Here is a 21,020-nt window from a genome sequence, read left to right as displayed (position 1 = left end):
ATACAGATAAAAACAGAGAAAAAATGACTTAGGCTTCACCATGGCAATTACTACTCAGTTTTCAGTTATTTGTGTATGAACACAATATAATTTCAGAATAACTAAAAACCAAAACAGTTACTTGGGTTTAGCTTTAAGGGGATGTGATGGCATATATTTGTCTATTTTGAATTATGAATGCAAATGTTGGAAGAAAATAAATTTAAAGATTTAACTATCACAGTTGTATGATTTTTAAGTGCAGTACTTAAAAAGTGTTGTTATGCTCCATTTCTGTAATAAATACCGTTCCTTATGTTTGGCACTGAGCTAAGTACTAATATAAAAAACAAAAGAATACATTTCAGTTCTGTAGGTGCTCAATGTGTTACAGCTATATTTCCCATCTCATATGCTAGAAATTCCTTTTCAAGAAAAGAAATTTAACTTTTAAGCTGTTGAGTACTTAATATAAGTGAAATAAATATAGGGACAGCTCAAGGGCGAGGATATCCAAATTGCATAAAGGCAGTATTACATTCTTTTAATCTCTGAAACCAATCGATCTGATGTGAAAATCATTCAAAATGTTTATTGATATTTATTCAAGAAATATATTGGTTTGCTTTTGTTTGGGGGCTGCACCTGGAGTTGCAGGGGTGGGTGCTAGGGGTTGTTCTGAGCAGGGCTGAGGGACTCTACAGGGCTGAGGACTAAAGCTGTGCATCCTGCATGCAAAGCACATGCTCCAGATCAATGAGCTATCTCTCCAGCTCAAGTAACCTTTTTAATGTGCATGACGATAACTAATCTTTGAGGTCAACTATGTGCTAGAAACCTGTGCTAAAAAACCAGGCTTTGTATGTATTTAACCTGATAAATCACTACCTTTAAAATGACGTACAATGCCCAGATTACAGAGGAGGAGCTCTGGTGAACAGCCTTTTTTTTTTCTTTTTTAACAGATAATAAATTCCCAAATGGCAACCCTAAGTGATAGTCAAGACCCACAAACTACTCATGAACTCTTACATACATAATTTACATATATTTCTATTTTACTTTTCTGGTAAAAGTATGGTAAAGGTAAAGGTAAAGGCCCTCCCGTTGATCGTCGATTTGCTCGAGCGGGCCCAGTAACGTCTCCACTGGAGACTTTGTTGTTACTGTGTCTGGCATATCTTGAATCAACATTTACTAACATTACTTTTACTCTAGAGGGCGGGAGGAAGGTAATAGAACACCACCACTCTTCCATTCCTGATTGAACATTAGCTCTGAGAATAAAGTGGTTATTTAGGTCTAGAGAGAAAAAATCAGGAACTTCTAGTAAGACAACTTTATTGTCCTTAGACAATTTTCTTCTAATTAGTCTGGAAACAAAAGCTGAGTCTAGAAAAATAAAAGTGAAAGACAACATAGAATAAAAAAAGTTGAAATCCATATATCTGACCTGGGATGTGTGTTCAGGGTATATGTATCATGTATATATCAGACTGTATGTATCACAGTCATAAGTCACTTGATGATGGGGCTATGTTCTAAGAAAAGCATTATTAGGTGATTTTTGTCATGCAACTATCATAGAGTGTAATTACAGAAACCTGTAAACTTAGCTTATCCACATCCAGGCTACTGGGTACAGCATAAGGGGTTCACTATCATTCAGTACTGATGGGAACTTCATGAAATGACATATGAATGACAATGATAATGAAAAGCGACTATGTGTGGGTATTTACATATACACACACTCTTATGACTCAACAGTAAAATTTTATTTTTAGTGTAGAGAAAAAATAAATGGACAAGTGAAAGATGGGGCTTCAGAGATAGTATAGCGGGTAGGGCACTTGCCTTGCATGCGACCAAACAGGGTTTAATTCCTGACACTCCATAAGGTCCCCTGAGTCCTGCCAAGAATGATCTTTGAGAGCAGAATCAGGAGTTAGTCCTGTATATCAACAGGTATGGTCCCAAAACCAAAACCAAAATCCAAAACAAATGAACAAAACAAGAAATTAAAAGACGATTCTCTCTTTTTAGGGGAGAAAAGGGATACACCTGTCGATGCCTTGGTGAATTCGATACTGGGGGTTGAATATTGGGGTCCTGCATGCAAAACATGTACTCTAACCCCTGTGAGCTATCTCCATAGCTGGTAAAGCCTCTTTGGAAAATGGTCTGGCAATTCCTCAAAATGCTAAATAGATTTACCCTATAAGCCAGCAATTTTGCTCTCAAGAGAAAAATGTATCTACAAAGAAACTTGCATATGCATGTTTGTAGCAGTGTTATTTCTAATAGCCAAAATATAGCTACTCAGAAGTCCATCAATTAATGGATAAATTTCACACAATGGATTATTATTCAGCAATAAAAAGGAATATAGTACTAATGTATACTAGAATCTTAAAAACATGCTATGCTAAATGCAACAGATGAATGGATTATAAAGATGTGGTATGTATACACAATGGAATACAAGGCAGTTGAAAGGAACAAGGAAATCATGCAATTTGCTGGAATGTGGATGTTGAGTGAAGTAAGCCAGAAGAACAAAAGGCAAACATAGGATGATCTTACTTATCTGTGGTATACAGAATTGTACTAAACGGGAGAAGCCCAGATCACCCTTGACTCCAGTGTTTAGAAAGGATAAGGAAAGAGAAGAAAAGAAATCAAGGGGGAAGAAAAGAATGGGAAGTAAGGGGTATGAATAAGTGTCAGGGTTTCAATTATACCAGTGATATGAGTGCGTGGTCTAGCCACATATCCAAAACACAGACTCAACAAAACTGAAAATATGAGATCTAAGCTGCAACCACAGAAACTTTGTAATGTGCCTATAAAGCGGACAGGCAGGGATGGGTTGGGGTTGTGGTGGAGGGAAATTGACACTGGTGGTGGGATTGGTGTTGAAATATTATATGCCTAAAACTCAACAATCAATAACTTTGTAAATCACAGTTCTTTAATTAAAAAAGTGAATGTAAAAAAATATGCTAAGTGTAAGAAGACACTTCGAAAGAAACTATACATTGAATGAGTCCATTGCCCAGACAGGCAAATTCATAGAAACAGATGGGGCTGGACTGGGTGAGATATCTAGAATATGGAAGAGGAATGCTTGATGTGTCTAAGGTTTCTTTTTTTGGAGGCGTTGAAGATTTTTCTAAAATTGGGTTGTGGTATGGCTGTGTGACTCTATGAATATAATAAAAATGCGCGGTATATGTCAAGTGGGTGAATTTTGTGGTAAGTGTAATTTTCAAAATCTGTAAAATAATCAAAAATCAAGTCCTGTTAGCTGTGATTATAAGACTTTGGAAGGCTTCTAGTCACTGCTAAACTATGTGAAGAGAAATAGAGCTGCAATATATTTTAAATGTCAACACTGTCAGAAAATCAGATGTTCTGAAGAATAATTAGTGACTATAAATTACTCATTTTGTTTTGTAATTCAGGTATTCTCAAAGGACAACAAAACACTCTTAATCCTAAAATCTTAGTTCCCTAAGTCCCAGAAGATTTACTGCATATAAAATTATTATACAGAAAAATATATTATACAGAAAAATATTTAAAAGAGAAAAAGTGTCAATAAGAAAGATACTATATTATAGCTAGGCATTAATTGCTTATTTTGGCATTAAATTCAATGCCAAAAAATTTTTAAAAATATATTATGATTAGGCTGAAGCATGACTTGATTTTTATTATTTTACAGATGTGGCCCCCACAAAAACTAAACAAAAACCTATTAAAAATAAGGTAAGGTAAGGTAAAGGCCCTCCCGTTGTTCATCGATTTCCTCGAGCGGGCCCAGTAACGTCTCCATTGGAGACTTTGTTGTTACTGTGTTTGGCGTATCGAATACGTCACAGGGAGCTTGCCAGGCTCTGCTGTGCGGGTGAGATACTCTCGGTAGCTTGCCGGGCTCTCCGAGAGGGGTGGAGGTATCCAACTCTGGTCGGCCATGTTGGCTGCGTGCAAGGCAAACGCCCTACCGCTGTGCTATCGCTCCAGCCCTAATTAAATCAATCGAAATGAAGTAAAAAGTAGCAAAATAAAAAAAAATAGCCATATAAAATGAAAAAATTTAAAGTAGAAAAATGAAAACTAAACCAAATAATTTTCTTATAGCAATTTACCCAATCTGGAGAATTCTGAAAAATGAATACCCATTTATTTCACTGTATCACTGTCCTCCGTTGTTCATCGATTTGCTCGAGCGGGCCCAGTAACGTCTCCATTGGAGACTTTGTTGTTACTGTGTCTGGCATATCGAATACATCACAGGGAGCTTGCCAGGCTCTGCTGTGCGGGCGAGATTCTCTCGGTAGCTTGCTGGGCTCTCCGAGAGGGGCGGGGGAATTGAACTCGGGTTGGCCATGTTGACTGCGTGCAAGGCAAAACATTTATTTAAAAGGGAGTCACTGTCCTCCCGTTGTTCATCGATTTGCTCTAGTGGGCCCAGTAACGTCTCCATTGTGACACCTGTTACTGTGTTTGGCATATTGAATACGTCACAGGTAGCTTGCCAGGCTCTGCCACGCGGGCGAGATACTCTCGGTAGCTTGCCAGGCTCTCTGAGAGGGGCGGAGGAATCGAACTCGGGTTGGCCAAGTTGGCTGCCTGCAAGGCAAACGCCCTACCTGCTGTGCTATCGCTCCAGCCCTTATTTAAAAAACTAAAATAAAATGATACAAAATAGTATTCTGTGTGATTTTTTTTTTTTCTGGGGAGGTATTAGGCAGTGAAATGTGCCCAAGGTGTGCTTGGAAGACCCAGCAGCCACCGTTAATCCTCAGCCAGCAGTTCATTTTAAGGGCCTGAGGATTCAATGCTGTCAGGCTCTGCAGTGCTGGGGATATATGGACTATCATGGTTGTACTGGGGGCCTCGGGGGGCTCCCAGGCCAGAGCTAGGTACATGGAGTAGAATGTGGTGCTGGAAACTGAACGTAGGTCTATCTCCTAACCTCTGCACTAGCTCCTGGCCCCTGTATTTATAATTTCTTGCTATGGAAGCAATATTTCTGTAAAGATGTAAGGTGCTGAAACATAATCACAAAATTTAAATAAATTATTATGAAAAAATAATTCTATTTTTATGTGCATTTAATCATCCATGAAAATTTAATTTTGCTTTAGAATTTTTATTTTTGTGGAGTGGTGTTGTTTCCCTGCAAAACTCTGCAAAGAGAAGACACTCTTGGGCTGAAGATAGAACTGGAGTTGCACACAGAATTTGGCCAAGTCAGAATCCCCAAGGTTAGGTGAAAATTAGTGGTGTTTGACTTTCAGCTGTTGTCTCTTTTGTCATTTCTTTTTTCATGCAGTTAACTGTGAATGTTCAAGACCCGGGACCGGCTTGGAAGCGGCCGCTCTGGGGCGGAGGTGCTCCTGGGTCCCTGCAGCTTGGGATCTGCCGTGGAGACCTCCGCCCCTCTCGGAGAGCCCGGCAAGCTACCGAGAGTATCTTGCCCGCATGGCAGAGCCTGGCAAGCTCCTTGTGGCGTATTTGATATGCCAAAAAACAGTAACCACAAGTCTCACAATTTGTTGTGAGATGTTACTGGTGCCCGCTCGAGCAAATCGATGACCAATGGGAGGACAGTGCTAGTGCTAGACAATAAGAAATACATTTATATAATCACTAAGTATAAATACATGTATTTTACTGAAGCAAAATGCTATAAAACAATACTTAACTTCATACCTGTAATGAATACAAATTGGGGAAAAATAGTTACCATCTGTTCAGCTGACCACAGCTGGCAGTGAGGAAAACATTTCCAAGTTCAGAGTTTCTTTTGCTGGCAGAGGTGGAGGGAATGTGTGAATATCACACTGGTGATACCAAATAAGCACTCTCAAATGTGTTTTTTTTTCTTTCCTGTTTACTATCATCATTATTTTTTTGAGGGGGGTGGGATCGAGCAGTGCTCAGGAATCACTTCTGGAGGTGCTTGGGGGCCCATATGCATTGCCAGGGACCAAAATGGGGGTGGCTGCATGAAAGGCAAGCACCTTAAGTTCTTACTATTTCACCGGGCATCTTTTGTGGTTTTTGAGGTGCTGCTTGAGGGCTGCTCTGACTCTGTGTTGTGGGTAACTCATGGTGGTGGTCAGAGGACTATGATGTAGCAGGGAGCAAATCTGTGTATTTTATAAGCAAAGCTTGTGCTCAGCCCAGAACTACTTTTCTAGCCCACAAATGTTTCCTGTATACATAACAGAAATAGAGACTGAAAAAAAAAATACTGAACAAATGGAGACATGAACTGTTTTCAACATCTACAAAGAATAACTTTCTAATTAAAATAGCTGTAACATGGCTTGAACTAAAGAAAACATTAATTTTCCTGAACTCACTAATTAGACAGAAATAGCAAATAGTTTAAGAAAATTCTATTACTAGAAATTATGTGAAAATTATTATGTATCATACGGAAATCTAATAACAGCCTCTGTACTTCCTATGCAGGCTGCATCTGGAAACAACTGCCTTTTCTAAGAAAAGATGACTAGATAAAGAAACTAGGGTACATAAACACAGTGGAATATTACTCGGCCATCAGAAAAGATAAAGTCATGCAGTTTGCTGCTACATGGAGGGATGTGGCAAGTATCGTGCTGAGTGAAGTTAGTCAGAGGGAGAGAGACTGACACAGAATGCTCTCATGTGCAGAGTATAAGGAAACATGAAGGAAAAATGAATGCCCAAAGACAGTAGAACCAAGAACATGAGAACTTGTAATCAGCAGAAAACATGCCACTTGCAGGGGTTGGGGAATAGGACAGGAAGGGGGCAACATCTGTGGTGGAGGAAAGTGTTCAACCAGGAGGAAGAGGGGTGCTGAAAGGCGGTAAAGTGTAATGTATGAAACCCTATCCGCAACAGGATTGTACACCACAGTGCAAAAAATTATTTAAAATAAAAAGTGTCTCTCGTATAACCAGACTGGTGGGTGGGTGGAAAGTAAACGGGGGTGGGGAGGATTAGAGAAGGGAAGTGGACAATGGTAAAGGGATCAGAGTAGAAATGTTGTATGCCTGAAACCCAATCATGAATGACTTGTAATTTCATGATGATTAAGTTAAAAAAATATCTAAAAAATATCCTGTCATAAAAAATTAGGGATACGGATAAATAAAATATTTCAGGATCAAGGAGACACTTTAAGAGATTAAACCTTGAGTTTAATCCCAAGCATTCTAGGGTGGCCCCCACCAGCACTGCTGGGTGTAGTCCTGGTGGTTCCAGCACTGCAAGGTTGAGCAGCAACACATCCACCAACTGAGAACCTGCCAGATTTTCAAAACTCAGCCAAGCATCACTGGATGTGGTCCCGAGACCCTAAAACACTGCTGGGGAACCCAGCCCCACTGTGTGTAAATATTCCTTACTAAACTTCATTCCACCCAATCTTCTTTCTATGTAAAGAAATACTTATATGTTTAAGCTCTGTGCCCTCCAGTGGATGTACATATGTTTCTTCCCGCCCCCCCCTCCAAAGATAAAAGCAATCATCAGAGATATAAGAAATAAGAAAACAGGTTTCAGAAGAGCACAAATATGTCTGTATCACTATCTTTAAATGTGCATCAACTGTTCTAAAAAACATTTAAATGCATAGTTGTAAATATAATGTTCAGGGTTAGAAAATGAAGATCAAATCATTATAATTAAAGAAATTTAAATATAACTTACTTTTGTAGTGGGCTCTGGCTTTGAGCCATAAGCTACTCCTTCCTAAAGAAGTAATTAATCTTCTAAGAAAGGAAAAATCAATAGGTATGTTCTTTGAAATCATGAATTCTGCTACAGAGGACGACATACCAAGACTGTTGCTTTCTATACAGGCATCTAGAAGTTTATTAAAAAGAAGGCTATACTGGGAGACCACCACTGTTTCTGGAAAAAAAAAAGTTTGAGACAATGAAATTGATCTCTCTTAGTTTTTTTAAACTTCTCTCTTACCATTTTCCTTTTTCCCTCTGTGTCTTTTAGTATATTTCTGTCCACCACAGGAGTTACAGGCAAAATTATCTAAGTAGCTAACAAAATAACCCATTCAACAAAAGCAAAGCCCTTTATTTACTTTGTAGTGACTATGAAAGGACACCTGAGAAGGATTTCAGAGGCTACAAAAAACACCTCTATGATCCCTATGGTGAGAGCATCTGCAATACCTCAAAAGAATGACAGGAGGAATCTGTTTGCATTATAGCCATAGTCCTTTTCCCAGGACTAAAAATAAACAATCATCTCAATCACTCTCAAATAAAAATTCCTTTATTAGGTATTTCAGTTCTTTAATTTTTTCTACTTAGAAAAAAGTAATGTTACTTTGGAAACATTCAACTCTTCTACTTCTTTAATTATAGAGTCACTTCAGTCTCGGACATCAATTCTAGGCCTTTATCACATGAGTATTTTTCAGTGGTCAAGGCTTTACCAGAAAATCCATCTGCTAACTTTATCTTTTCCTAAGCATTACCAACAAGGAACTTCCCTAAGTTACCAACTCTGACTGATAAAGTAATTAGGGAAGGCATAATTTTTTGTTGTTGCTATCTGTCTGTTTTGGTGCCACACCCTCTGGGTGCTAGATTACTCCTGGCTCTGTTCTCAGGGTAGGGTTTGGGGGATCAAATGGGGTGTGGGAGACTAAACCTGGGCTGGCCACATACAAGGAAAATGGGGTACAATGTACTAACTTTCAATCACCGAGGGAAGACCAGGATAAAGTGTTAACCCATCATTTGAACCCAGCATTAAACCCAATCTTGCTCAAAGTTTTGACTATCTTCCCATAAAATGGATTCTCTCCTTTCTGTCATACTGAGTTTTAATATCCTAAAGCACTGACTACGTATTATTGCCACATCAGTGCTCTTTCTTTAAACTTTTTATCTGCTTAATTTGCTCCATTTATTCCATGCTTATCTATGTTACAAGGTAATGGAAACTAATTTCTATATTTGTTAAGTGACAAAATAAAAAAATATGCCTCAGTATTTCAATGGAATGCATTCTTTTAAGATACACAGCTAGCATACACATACTGCATATTGCTTGTTGAAGTGATAAAGACAGAGAAAGGAAAATCTTGAAAATGTTCCTGTTAGAAAGTGCTGATAACTCAAAGATCTGATTTTTTTTCCAAACAATCAAGAAAACATACAATTTTTAGGGAACACATTTTATAGAAAACAACAATTAAAAATATATACTAGAAATAAAACTCTATCAAAACAGGTGAACAGTTTCTTATTAATAGTTAAACTGCAGATGGGTGAAAGATAATTAAGCTACATTTTAAAAAACATACCTTGAGAATTTTGAAAACCTGGTAGATTTTGCAAAACTTCAAATGTCTGTCTGTAAAGGCTCTTGGCTAAGGTTTCATGTGCAATTGTACAGAGCAGATTATGACGATTGAGTACATCCAGTCTATCACAAGGCCACAGCGGTGTATTGATTATCCATTCTGACTCTTCCAAAAGAAAAATGTACTAACACTTTATGCTATGAAAATCACACTCAAGAGTATAGCCACAACTAATGTTTTATATATCTTTTGAAGAAACTGGTAATACTTAGACATGTGTACTCAGAACAGATAACCATGACTCAAATTTATTAGAAATAATTTACACAGTAATCATCATTATCCCAAGATTATAGTTACTTAAAAAATTCTTCAGTTTTCTAAGAGTACTAATCAGTTATTAATTTTTCTATGATAAAAACGTTGAGATTATAATATTTTTTTAGTGAAAGATATTTGTGTGGAAAGTTCAACAATTTACACTAAAGAATATCATAGATAATACAATAAAAATAATTAAATTATATTTGGTGTTCTTTGCTCCTTGGCTTGTATCTACCTTAAAAAGATTATAAAATATTTCTGTAAATACTTTATACTAATGTAATCTCTAACATATGCAAATTATAAAAAGCATAATGACAATACTAACTCTTACGTACCCATCACACATCCTTTTTTTTTAAGGTACAAAACCATTTTTTAAAACATTTATTTATTTATTTTTCATTTTATTTATTTTTATTTATTTATTTAATCCCATCATATATCTTAAAAACAAATATGATGTTCCTTACTTTCTGCCCTAATTTTCAGATTGAGTAAAACAAAGAGTCTGACTGCATTTATTTGTGGGATATAAAAAACACAACAGTATGACATTAATATTCAATGGCAGGGAAAACGGGTCAGGAGGAATGGTTAACAGTTGGTCAATAGTGTGGGGGATGGATGGTAGTTACGTTGAGGAGGGTCCATTATGACAATACCAGTTGGAAATGATCACTCTGGACAAGAACTGAGTATTGAAAGCAGGTAAAAGGGATATACATGATAATCTTTCAGCGTCTGTATCACAAATTATAAAGCCCAAAAGAGAGAGAGAGAGAGAAAGTGAGAGAGAGAGAGAGAGAGAGAGGGAGAGAGAGAGAGAGAGAGATGAGAGGTGCCTGTCATAGAGGCAGGCTAAGTGGGGGGTGGCTTGAAGGAGTGGGAGGGAAACGGGCAACACTGATGCTGGAAAATTACACTAGTGGAGGGATGGGTGCTGAAACACTGTATGACTGAAATGCAATCAAGAACAATTCTGTAATGCTCTATCTCATGGTGATTCAATTAAGAAAATACTACAAAGGGTCTGTAACACTTTTATCTCATGGTGATCCAATTTAAAAAAATACCACTGAAACTGTTGTAAAGAACACGAGATCCTAAAATACTAGAAATAACAATATTTTAACATCTAACTCAATAATTATATACATAACAAAATATGCTAGATAACACTCAATATCCATGTTCACTCCAACTAAGTGTAGGACTCATGCAATCCTTTTGTGGTCCTTTCATCACAGTGAATAATACAAAAAATGGTGATTCAAATACATACTCCAAAATAAGTCTTAAGCATTCAGCACTGAAACAGGATTTTATTTTTTAATTACTAAACTCTACTTGATTGATCTGATTTATAACTGTGCTAACAACGTTTTATCAATTTAGTACTTTATGAATATTTCTTTTACATATCTACATTCATTAGATTACTTCTAAATTTTAAATTTGCTTAATTTTAAGAGATGAAGAAATTTAAATGAACATAATACCTAAGGACTTCATAAATCATCTGTAAACACTTCCCATAAAAGAAAAACTAAAATTACAATACTTTAAACACTTTTAAAGTAACATATATAAAGATATTAATGTTTTGTTTTTAGGCCACACTCAGCTGTACTCAGGGCTTTCTCCTGGCTCTGTGCTCAGGGACTACTCCTGGCAGGGCTTGGGGGACTATATGCAGGGGTAGGGATGGTGGGGATGGGGTGGGGATCAAACCAGGGCCGGCCAAGTGGAAGGCAAACACGCTATCCATTGTAATATCACTCCTGCTCGATTATTAATGTTTATGTGTTTGGATTAGAAAGCCCTTATTATTATTATTATTATTTTTTTTGCTTTTTTTGGTCACACCTGGCGATGCACAGGGGACCATATGGAATGCTGGGAATCGAATCCGGGTTGTCCGTGTGCAAGGTAAACACCCTACCCGCTGTGCTATTGCTCCAGCCCCTAGCAAGCCCTTATTAAAGGAATTTTACTGTGATGAAAAATTTCAGTTACCTTTTGTTAACCACATATTGGCAAAGACATCATGCTAACAAAAAAGACTGTAGCTTTCTCTCATTAAACAACAATAAACCTGCAACAGGGGCAAGGGTCAAAGTACATCAGTGGTGTTAAGAAATTACACAGCTAAATATCCAAATCACAGAGTCAATAACATTGAAATCATGAGACCCAAACTTTAATAACAAAACTTAAAAAGGTGTCTGCAAAGATGGTAGGATGGGGAGTGAGAGGTGGAGTAGAATACTGAACCTAGAGGTGGGAAGCTGACACTGTTGGCAGGATTGGTGATGGAACACTGTATGTTTAAAACCCAACTATGAGTAACATTGTAAATCATGGAGCTATAAGAAAAAAAAACTAGGTAAAAAGTTAACTAATAAAAGAATAAATCCATAAAAGTCAATTTGTGATGATTAATTGCCATATGATTTTAACTTATGTAAAGAACCAATCATTTGCTCGATTTGCTCGAGCGGGCCCAGTAACGTCTCCATTGGAGACTTTGTTGTTACTGTGTCTGGCATATCGAATACTCTCGGTAGCTTGCCGGGCTCTCCGAGAGGGGCGGAGGAATCGAACTCGGGTCGGCCATGTTGGCTGCGTGCAAGGCAAACACCCTACCCGCTGTGCTATTGCTCCAGCCCATAAAAGTCAATTTGTGATGATTAATTGCCATATGATTTTAACTTATGTAAAGAAACCCCAATCATTTAATATGATACAATGCCTATTTTCATTTACATAAATAAGTTCTCAACTCTGGCATCTAAAATATATTGCATTTAATTTTATGTTGTACTTGCACCTTAATGTGTTATTTATCTTGTGTTCCCAGTCATAAATAGAACTTCTAAAAAACCTGCAATGTTCTTTACTACTCTTTATCATCTAGGTAGAATTACGGCTGCATCTTCTTAAAGAATACCTACCTGGGGCTAGGAAGACAGCTCAAAGGGCTAGAGTGCATGCCGTGTCAGCCCCCAGTTCTATCCCTAGTGATATATGATTCTTCCCATTCCTGATGGCACTGCCAAGGGTGGCCCTGATGGTCCTCCCACACCTTGCCCTGACTACTACTCTGAGCAGCACTGCATTGCCAGCTTGAGGGCCGACTGCACAGTTGGACTGAGTATTTATTGCTGGGCGAGGCCCTGGGCTGTCCGGAGTAACACTTGGGAGTACCATCTCTACTTTCACATAAGAATATATATTTTAGGAGATTCATTCTGAAAACTTGCCAATTTTTTTTGTAGCTATATTTTAAAATATCTGAATAGTTGGTTATTTTACATAGAAAGGTTAACAGAAATAACTGGGAAGTTCCTTGGAAACCAGTAACTTGAAACTAACCCAACTAGTTCTATTAAACTAAATACCCTGATAAACCTTAAAATTATTAATTATTAATTTATATTTGATTTTTTAGGCCACACTGGGGAGGGGTGGGGGACCAAGCCAGGGATGGAAGATGGAGCTCTCTCCATGCTAAACACGTGTTCCAGACTTGTGTCATCTCCCAGCCTCAAACTACTTTTATAAAAATTCTAATAAAAATTTAATTCTCAAGAATAAAAACCAGTTTATTGGAATACTTAATACTAGTTTTACGATAATATATGCCCTTATTGGATTAATCCTCATTTTCTGCTCTGCAGTTGAAAATATTTTCTACTATTTGAAAATTTCAGAGTCAAAGGCAACCATATTTTCTATAACAGCCATTCTTTATTTACTTACCTTCCAATATATGCATATTCAGTCATTACTCGTACAAGATTTTGAATGTAGGCACTGAGAATATAAAGACTATTAGGACAGTCTGTAGGAAATTAATTTCCAGGCTAGTCAGTGAGACTATCAAATAACTAACCTTTACTATGGTGAACACAGCTACTGGAATGTCAATATATCTGCTCTCCCATTAATGTGTATATTTAATAAAAACCCAAATTCCTACATAACTACTAAAACCTGACGAATAATTCTGAAATTCATGCAAAATAAAAATTGAGAATGACAAAAATACTTTGGAAAATAAAAGGAACAGTGTGATCTTACATACACACACGTGCATATATATAAGATACATACAACACAATCTAAAGGTGCACAACTAAAGAAATAGAGATTCTTGGAAGGAAAAAGTACAGAAACTGAGTCAAGCATTTACAATATTCTAATATGTAATAAAGTACTCTTTCAAATAAAAGAGTGAAGGATAGAGATGAGTTGGGTCTTTGGAAGAAATGAGTAAAATTAGGCCCCACCTCACATCAAAATCAAAATAAAATATGAAAAACATGGGTGAATAGTAATATGGACATGGCTAAGGGCTGCCTAAATCAGAATACACAAATGATTAAAGATTTAAGAAGCACTTTAAGTAGAAAATTAGTTGGGCAAAAGAAGACATTTTGTAAAATAAAATGAGAAACGAGTAACTGCAAATATCCAAAAGTTAATTAACTGTACTATCTATTTTGAGGGGCATGGGCTGTGAGATACCTGGAGGTACTCAAGGGTTACTCCTGCCACTTCACACAGGGATCACTCCTGAATTTCTTGGGGGAGCATAAGTGGAACTGGGGACTGAACCAAGGTCAGCTGTGTGCAAGGCAAGCTCCCTACCTGCTGTACTATCACTCTGGCCTTGCCTATTATCTTTAACATATAAAACAATTGTAAAATAAATTTGTTTTATTTGTAACACGATGTTAACACCATTGATATTGACTGAACTCACCTCAGATGGTATCATTTATGGATTATAAATATCATAAAAATATGAAGTCCATACTGTGATTTCATATATATTATTGCGTAGGATGAGACTATACTGGGTGATTTTATGTTTTTGGGTTTTTTTTTTTTTTTGGTTTCTGGGCCACACCCAGTGGAGTTCAAGGCTTACTCCTGGTTCCGTGCTCAGAGATCACTTGGTGCTTGGTTTTGGGGGGGCCATGGGTTGTGAGATACCTGGTGGTGCCGGGATCAAACTCTAGGTCAGCAGCATACACGGCAAGCAGTTTAACTGCTATGTTATTTCTTCAGTCCCACACAGAGCCACTTTGAAAATAATGTTTAAAAAAACTCTTTTTTTTTAAAGGTCAGAAATCAAATCCAGGACCTTACACAGTAAGGCATGTGCACTCCACACTCCACTGAACCACATTCCTGGCCCCTAAAATTGTTTTTAATGCTTATGTTAGTATCACAACATAATATGTTATGATACTGGAACAATAGCATAACGGTAGGGCATTTGCCTTGTGTGCAGCCGGCCCAGCCGAGCTGGGTTCAATTCCTCCGCCCCTCTCGGAGAGACTGGCAAGCTACCTAGAGTATCTCTCCCGCAGGGCAAAGCCTGGCAAGGTACCTGTGACATATTCAATATGCCAAACACAGTAACAACAAAGTCTCACGATAGAGACATTACTGGGCCCGCTCGAGCAAATTGCTGAACAACGGAAGGACAGTGACAGTGACAGTATCATAGTGAGTCACTGGTGCTTGAGTTAATTTTCTTCTTTTCTACACTCAGGAGTTACTCCTGGCAGTGCTCAGGGGACCATATGGGATGCTGGGAATCGAACCTGGGTCAGCTGCGTGCAAGGCAAACGCCCTACCCGCTGTGCTATTGCTCCAGCCCCACTTGAGTTAATTTTCAAGCTACATTTCCGAGTGTGAAAATTAATACTTTACTAAAAACAAGAATAAAAAATAAAATACTCCACACACACACACACACACACACACACACACACACACACACACACTTTTAAAAACTCCCAAGTAATTTTTGAAATTTTCAAAGACAAATTAGAAATTGACAGAGGTGAGATACTCTCAATTTAATTTAAAGAAGGTTTTTTTTTTTTCCTCTTAGAGCAGTGGTTAACAAACTGGGGGGGGGAAAAGTATTGCTTAGGAAGACAAATGAGATATGAAAAGCCATCATTTGAGAGTGATCCAGGGAAGTGCTTTTTAAACATTTTTACTCATAACGCTATTTGACTGAGAATTATGTGTGTGTGTGTGTGTGTGTGTGTGTGTGTGTGTGTGTGTGTGTATGTTGGGGGGAGGGGGAACTCCGAAGCAGTGCTCAGGAAATGCTGGGGACTTCCTGCCCACCAGTGGATGAATCCAAGACCCTAGGATTTCCAGCACCAGTAGTGTTCTTGGGCCATGTCCAATGGGGTTCACTGCAAGGGTGATCAAGTGGTGCTGAGGAGAAAATCTGGGTTGGTTGCAGGCCTTGCAAGCACGGTCCTTAAGCCCTGTATTTCTTCAGATCCCTTGCGGAAAATTTTTTATGTGAACCGAGGTATAAATGAATATAAAACAGGTATAACAAATCAGATACTCACTAAGAATAAATCGTAAAGCAATTTATTCTAAAACAAAAATATTTAAAAGTTACATGACCTCATGTAGGGTTGCAGCCCAAAGGTCAAAAAACTAGTTTTAGAGCAGAAAGATAACTCAAAAGGTTGCTTTGCTTGTGGGAGGCCCAAGTTTGATCCTTGGCACTGCTTGGTCTCCTCAGCACTGCCAGGAGAAATCCCAATCACAAATCTTGGAGTTGCCTCTGAGCACTACTGGGTGTACCCCCACCAAACCAAACCAAACCAAACTGAAAGAGGCTGGGTATTAGGGCTGTAGCCTTTCAAAGTTATGCCTTCAGACTAGCTACATCTGAGAACTTGTGAGAAATTTTCCAGACCCACCCCAGACTTAGTCAGAAAATCTGGGGCAGGCCAACCAACTTGAATTTTAATAAGCCTGGGTTGTCTAATAATCAAGTTTGAGAATAACTGTCTGAGATTCATAAAAACAAGATCAGAATTACCATTCTGATTAGGTGGCTAACAGGCTTTAGATCCTGGCCTATTGGTATGGTTAGTTCTTCCATTTTAGTTTCAATTTTATAAAGCCATTTTAAACGAAAGGCTAGGGAAATAAAGGAAGTGGTGTAATGTTAAAAAGAGGGACTGCAATCTGACAAAATGTGCTGGAACTCCTGTTGCATACTTATTTGCTGTATGATCTTTAAACCTCAGTGTTTTCATTCTGAGATTATTACTTACCTCATATAGTTGACATAATAAAAAGAAATAACGTGAGTTATTTCTTAGTTAACATGTTATTTATTTAGCACACTGCTTGGTAAGTAGTGAATATCAAATTATTATTACATTAATCAGGAAGAGAAGTACTGAAAGTCCAAAACAGACCAAAAACACGAACCAGTAATTTACAAAAGAGCAGTATAAATTTATAAAAAGTTAAATTTTCTAATAAGCAATCAAATGTCAAGTAAAGCATGAGCATCACTTTTCTCCTACCAAACTAGCAAAGGGATAAGAAAAACAAATATTCAGAGCTGTATCTTCACACAATAGTATAAAGAATGTAATCAGTACAATCTTCCTATTGGTATGCTTCTATATTGTATTCACAGAGATAAGAAGACTTGGAAATGCATGTACTGAACAGCCAATTTGGGTTTGTATAGATGGAACATACCAAGTCTTTTTAATAACAAAACCCCACAATACAGGGCTTAAAATCTTCACTATTTATTTGCACCTGTGATCCCTGAAAGGGCAATGTCTTTAAATATGGAAGAAAAGCTTATGCAAACATTTTCTAGGATTTTCTCACAAAGGTAGGCTTTCTACTAAACTCCAAATAACATGTACAAATTTGATAAGGGAAAATTTGCCAACATCTACCAAAAAGCTTCAAACTGCCCTCATCTTTAAATTTAGCATTTCCAGCGGAAATTCCAAAATGACATAATTCAAATTTAACAGGTATGTTTAGCAGGATTACTTATCAAAGGAATTTGAAAATAAGCTAGCTTAAGAAAAGAAAATTAATGGATATACTGGGATATAGATAGGCATATATTTATTCATGAGAGAAAGCCATTTGTACTCATCAGTTATATCACAGGAGAATATTCCTTCCAAAAAAACTTATCAGTAAAAGAATTCCTGAAAAAGAAGTGCAAAGTATCAAAGAGTCTGTATAGTAGCATGAAAGTGGTTAATAGTTGTTAACAGTAAGAAATTTATCTTGAGGCGCTCCCAAGCAGTGCTGGGGCCCAGCAATGCTGAGGGCCCCTCGAATCACACCTAGCAGTGCTCAGGGAATCATTGTGCGGAGGACTGATCTCAAGCCTGCACCCCTGCCCATCTCTGCATGCCAAGCTTGTACTCTAGTCCTTTGAGCAATCTCCTTAGCCGAACAAGAAATCATCCAGGGCTGGAGAGAGAGTACAGTGGGTAGGGCAACTGCCTTGCATGTGGCTGACCAGGGTCTGATTCCTGGCATTCTGTATAGTGCCCTGAGCTTGCCAGGGATGATCCCTGAGCATAGAACCAAGAGTAAGCCCTGAGCACTGCTGAGTATGGCCCAAATAACAGTTAAAATTTTTTTGTCATCAGTTTAATTAGTATTTTATATGTATCTACAATTAATCATTTATTAAATACAATGCAAATTAGTTTCAAATTAAGGAACAATATCTCAATAAATGTCCAAACTCTTTACAAATTCTGTATAATAGAGAGTCTTCAAATCATGATTATAAAATACAGGTTTAAGGCTTTTTAACCACTGGTAGTGTGTTAAAGGAAGAGGGCAGAAAAGAAATTTTCTGCTCATTTGCCAGGATTCAAGGTATTATAATGCTGAGAAAGTTTTAAATAACAATTGAAAAGCTGAAATAAAAACTTCTCACCATAAATCAGCTACCCACTAAATAAAATATTCTATAGTTCTTAAAACATGAATGATAAATATGTAACAATTTAAATAAAAAGTAGGTTGGATAGGAATGTAGCTCAGTGGTAGATCCTACTCCATGAATGGACGAGCTCTTACTTCAATCTCCATTACTGAAAAATACATAATTAATTCACATTTTTAGGAGGCCTTCTGAGTGGTAATCAGGAGGTCTGGGGACCTAACTGGCAATTCTCAGAGAACCAGGCTAGTAGTTCAGTGCAAAGATATGCGGGTGTGATACTGTTCAAACCCTGAAGTGTTGGGGGCCTCAGGAGACCATGTGGAGCTGGGAATTTAACCTAACTGCTCACAGTACTATCTCCAAACCCAACTTAGTGCAAAATTAAAAGGAAAGTATAAAAAAGGAAGTTTTAGTAATTATTTTTCAGGAGATCTTGAGCCATAACCAGCTGAGCTCAAGATCACTCCCGATGGTGCAACAGGGATCTTAAGTGTGCCAGCATCTAACCAGGGTGAGCCCAATGTAAGGCAAGTGTCTTCAGACACTATTTCCCAAGGCCCTCGTAATTACCAGTCTTGTCCCCTACTCAGTTCCTCTATATTACTATAGGTGGCTTTCTTCTATAAGTAGTTACGGGAATATATGCAAAAATGTATTCTTTTTATGTGGGGAAGGTAGCGGGAGCTGGGACCACATCCAGCAGTACTTAGGGGTGACTCCTGACTCTGAGCTTGGTGGCCCTTATGCAGCACTGGGGACTGCAGATGCCCTGCCCAGTGTACTATTGCTTTGGCCCCACCCCTGAACTATCTTTATGGCTCATCATTTTAAAAATACAAAAGATAGCACATTGTTTGCACTTTTTTTTTGCACATTCCTTTTTTTACTTGGTAACAGATTTTGGAGATAATCCTAAATTACTATCTGTAGGTATGCTTTATTCTATTTCATCATATGACTAATACAGTTTAACTGATACTCCTGAATATTCAAGTTGTCTGAAATCTTTTGTTGATGGCAAAAAAAAAAAAAAGAAATCCAGAAATCTTATTGCTGCACACTCACATGTGCAGATATGTCTTTGCAGGGCAAATTCATAGGTAATGGAGTAAAATTAATATTAAAGAAAATATTCATTATTAAATTTTGGGGCTGGAGCGATAGCACAGCGGTAGGGCGTTTGCCTTGCACGCAGCCAACATGGCCGACCCGAGTTTGATTCCTCTACCCCTCTCGGAGAGCCCGGCAAGCTACCAAGAGTATCTTGCCCCCACAGCAGAGCCTGGCAAACTACCCGTGACGTATTCGATATGCTAAACACAGTAACAACAAAGTCTCCAATGGAGACGTTACTGGGCCCGCTCGAGCAAATCCATGAACAACGGGAGAACAGTGACAGTGACAGTGACAGTGATTAAATTTTGACAGTCATTTTTGGGTTTTGGAATACACCTGGAGGTGGTCAGGGGCGACATCTGGCTCTGAGCTCAGGGGCCAAAGCTGGATGTGGCAGGATTCAAACCAGGGTTGTGGTCACAATCGCTTTGCTAGGCAAGTGCCTTAACATTTATACTATTTCTCCAGCTATTTTGACAGATTATTTTGTCAAAACCCCCAGAAAGACAAGATATGCAAATTTCTCTGTACCTTCACAAAAGTATATCATCAAACTAATCTTTGCTGTTCTGACAGGTGTTTTACTATATGTAAATATATATATAAATATATGCCATACATATATATCTCACTCACTACAGTGAACATTATCCTCACTGTAAGTTACGGGGTCATATATTTTCATTCCTGAGAATTGGAGAAAGCTTTCACTCACTCACTCATTTGCAGTACTGGGGATGGAATGCAGGGACTCACTCTTTCAGTGAGCCATAGATTCTGACCTGAAAACATTCTCTGTAGTACTGTAGCACTGTCCTCCTGTTGTTCATCAATTTGCTCGAGTGGGCACCAGTAACATCTCCATTGTGAGACTTGTTACTATGTTTGGCATAATGAATATGCCATGGGGAGCTTGCCAGGCTCTGCCGGGCAGGCAGGATACTCTTGGTAGCTTGCCGGGCTCTCTGAGAGGGATAAAGAAATCAAACCCAGGCCGCCTGCATGCAAGGCAAATGCCCTATCTGCTGTGTAATCAAAATAACACACCCTCAAAATGGAAAACACCTTCAAAATAGAAAAATTCTAGTCTTTACAGAACAATCTAGCATACTTTGGAGGGTACTTCTTTTTTTTTTTTTTAATTAGTGAAACACCATGAGGTACAGTTATAGACTTACAAATTTTTGTGCTTGGGTTTCAGTTATACAATGATCGAGTACCCATTCCTCCACCAGCACCCATTCTCCACCACCACAAGTCCCAGCATCCCTCCCACCTCCCATCCCCCCCATGGTGGGTACTGATTTTGAACAAATAAAGTTTAATTTAGGAAAATAACTTTTTAGAAAAATAATCACTTCCATTAATGGTCACTGGAAAAGGAAATCCTGTGTTTATACAGAAAGAATTGAAAAAGAGACTATCAAAATGAAAGCATCAAAGTTGTAAATTTTTATCCTTCCCATACCTCTT

At 38.0% G+C, this 21,020-nt stretch overlaps 1 protein-coding gene across 1 annotated transcript in view; it reads right to left on the bottom strand.

Annotated features, from left to right (window-relative positions):
- TOPAZ1 (testis and ovary specific TOPAZ 1) overlaps nucleotides 1–21,020 on the bottom strand; it is a 106,725-nt gene that overhangs the window by 2,359 nt on the left and 83,346 nt on the right. Inside the window, exons 17-18 of the mRNA XM_056129726.1 lie at nucleotides 9,323–9,487; nucleotides 7,699–7,902 (exon numbers count right to left, since the gene is read on the bottom strand). Coding sequence (XP_055985701.1) covers nucleotides 7,699–7,902; nucleotides 9,323–9,487 — 369 coding nt within the window. The remainder of the gene's footprint in view (nucleotides 1–7,698; nucleotides 7,903–9,322; nucleotides 9,488–21,020) is intronic.

The sequence above is a fragment of the Sorex fumeus genome, unplaced genomic scaffold (assembly GCF_029834395.1).
Source record: "Sorex fumeus unplaced genomic scaffold, SorFum_2.1 ptg000072l, whole genome shotgun sequence".
Lineage (NCBI taxonomy): Eukaryota > Metazoa > Chordata > Mammalia > Eulipotyphla > Soricidae > Sorex > Sorex fumeus.
The sequence above is the reverse complement of the archived record's forward strand: the minus strand, read 5'-3'. Positions and strand labels throughout refer to the sequence as shown.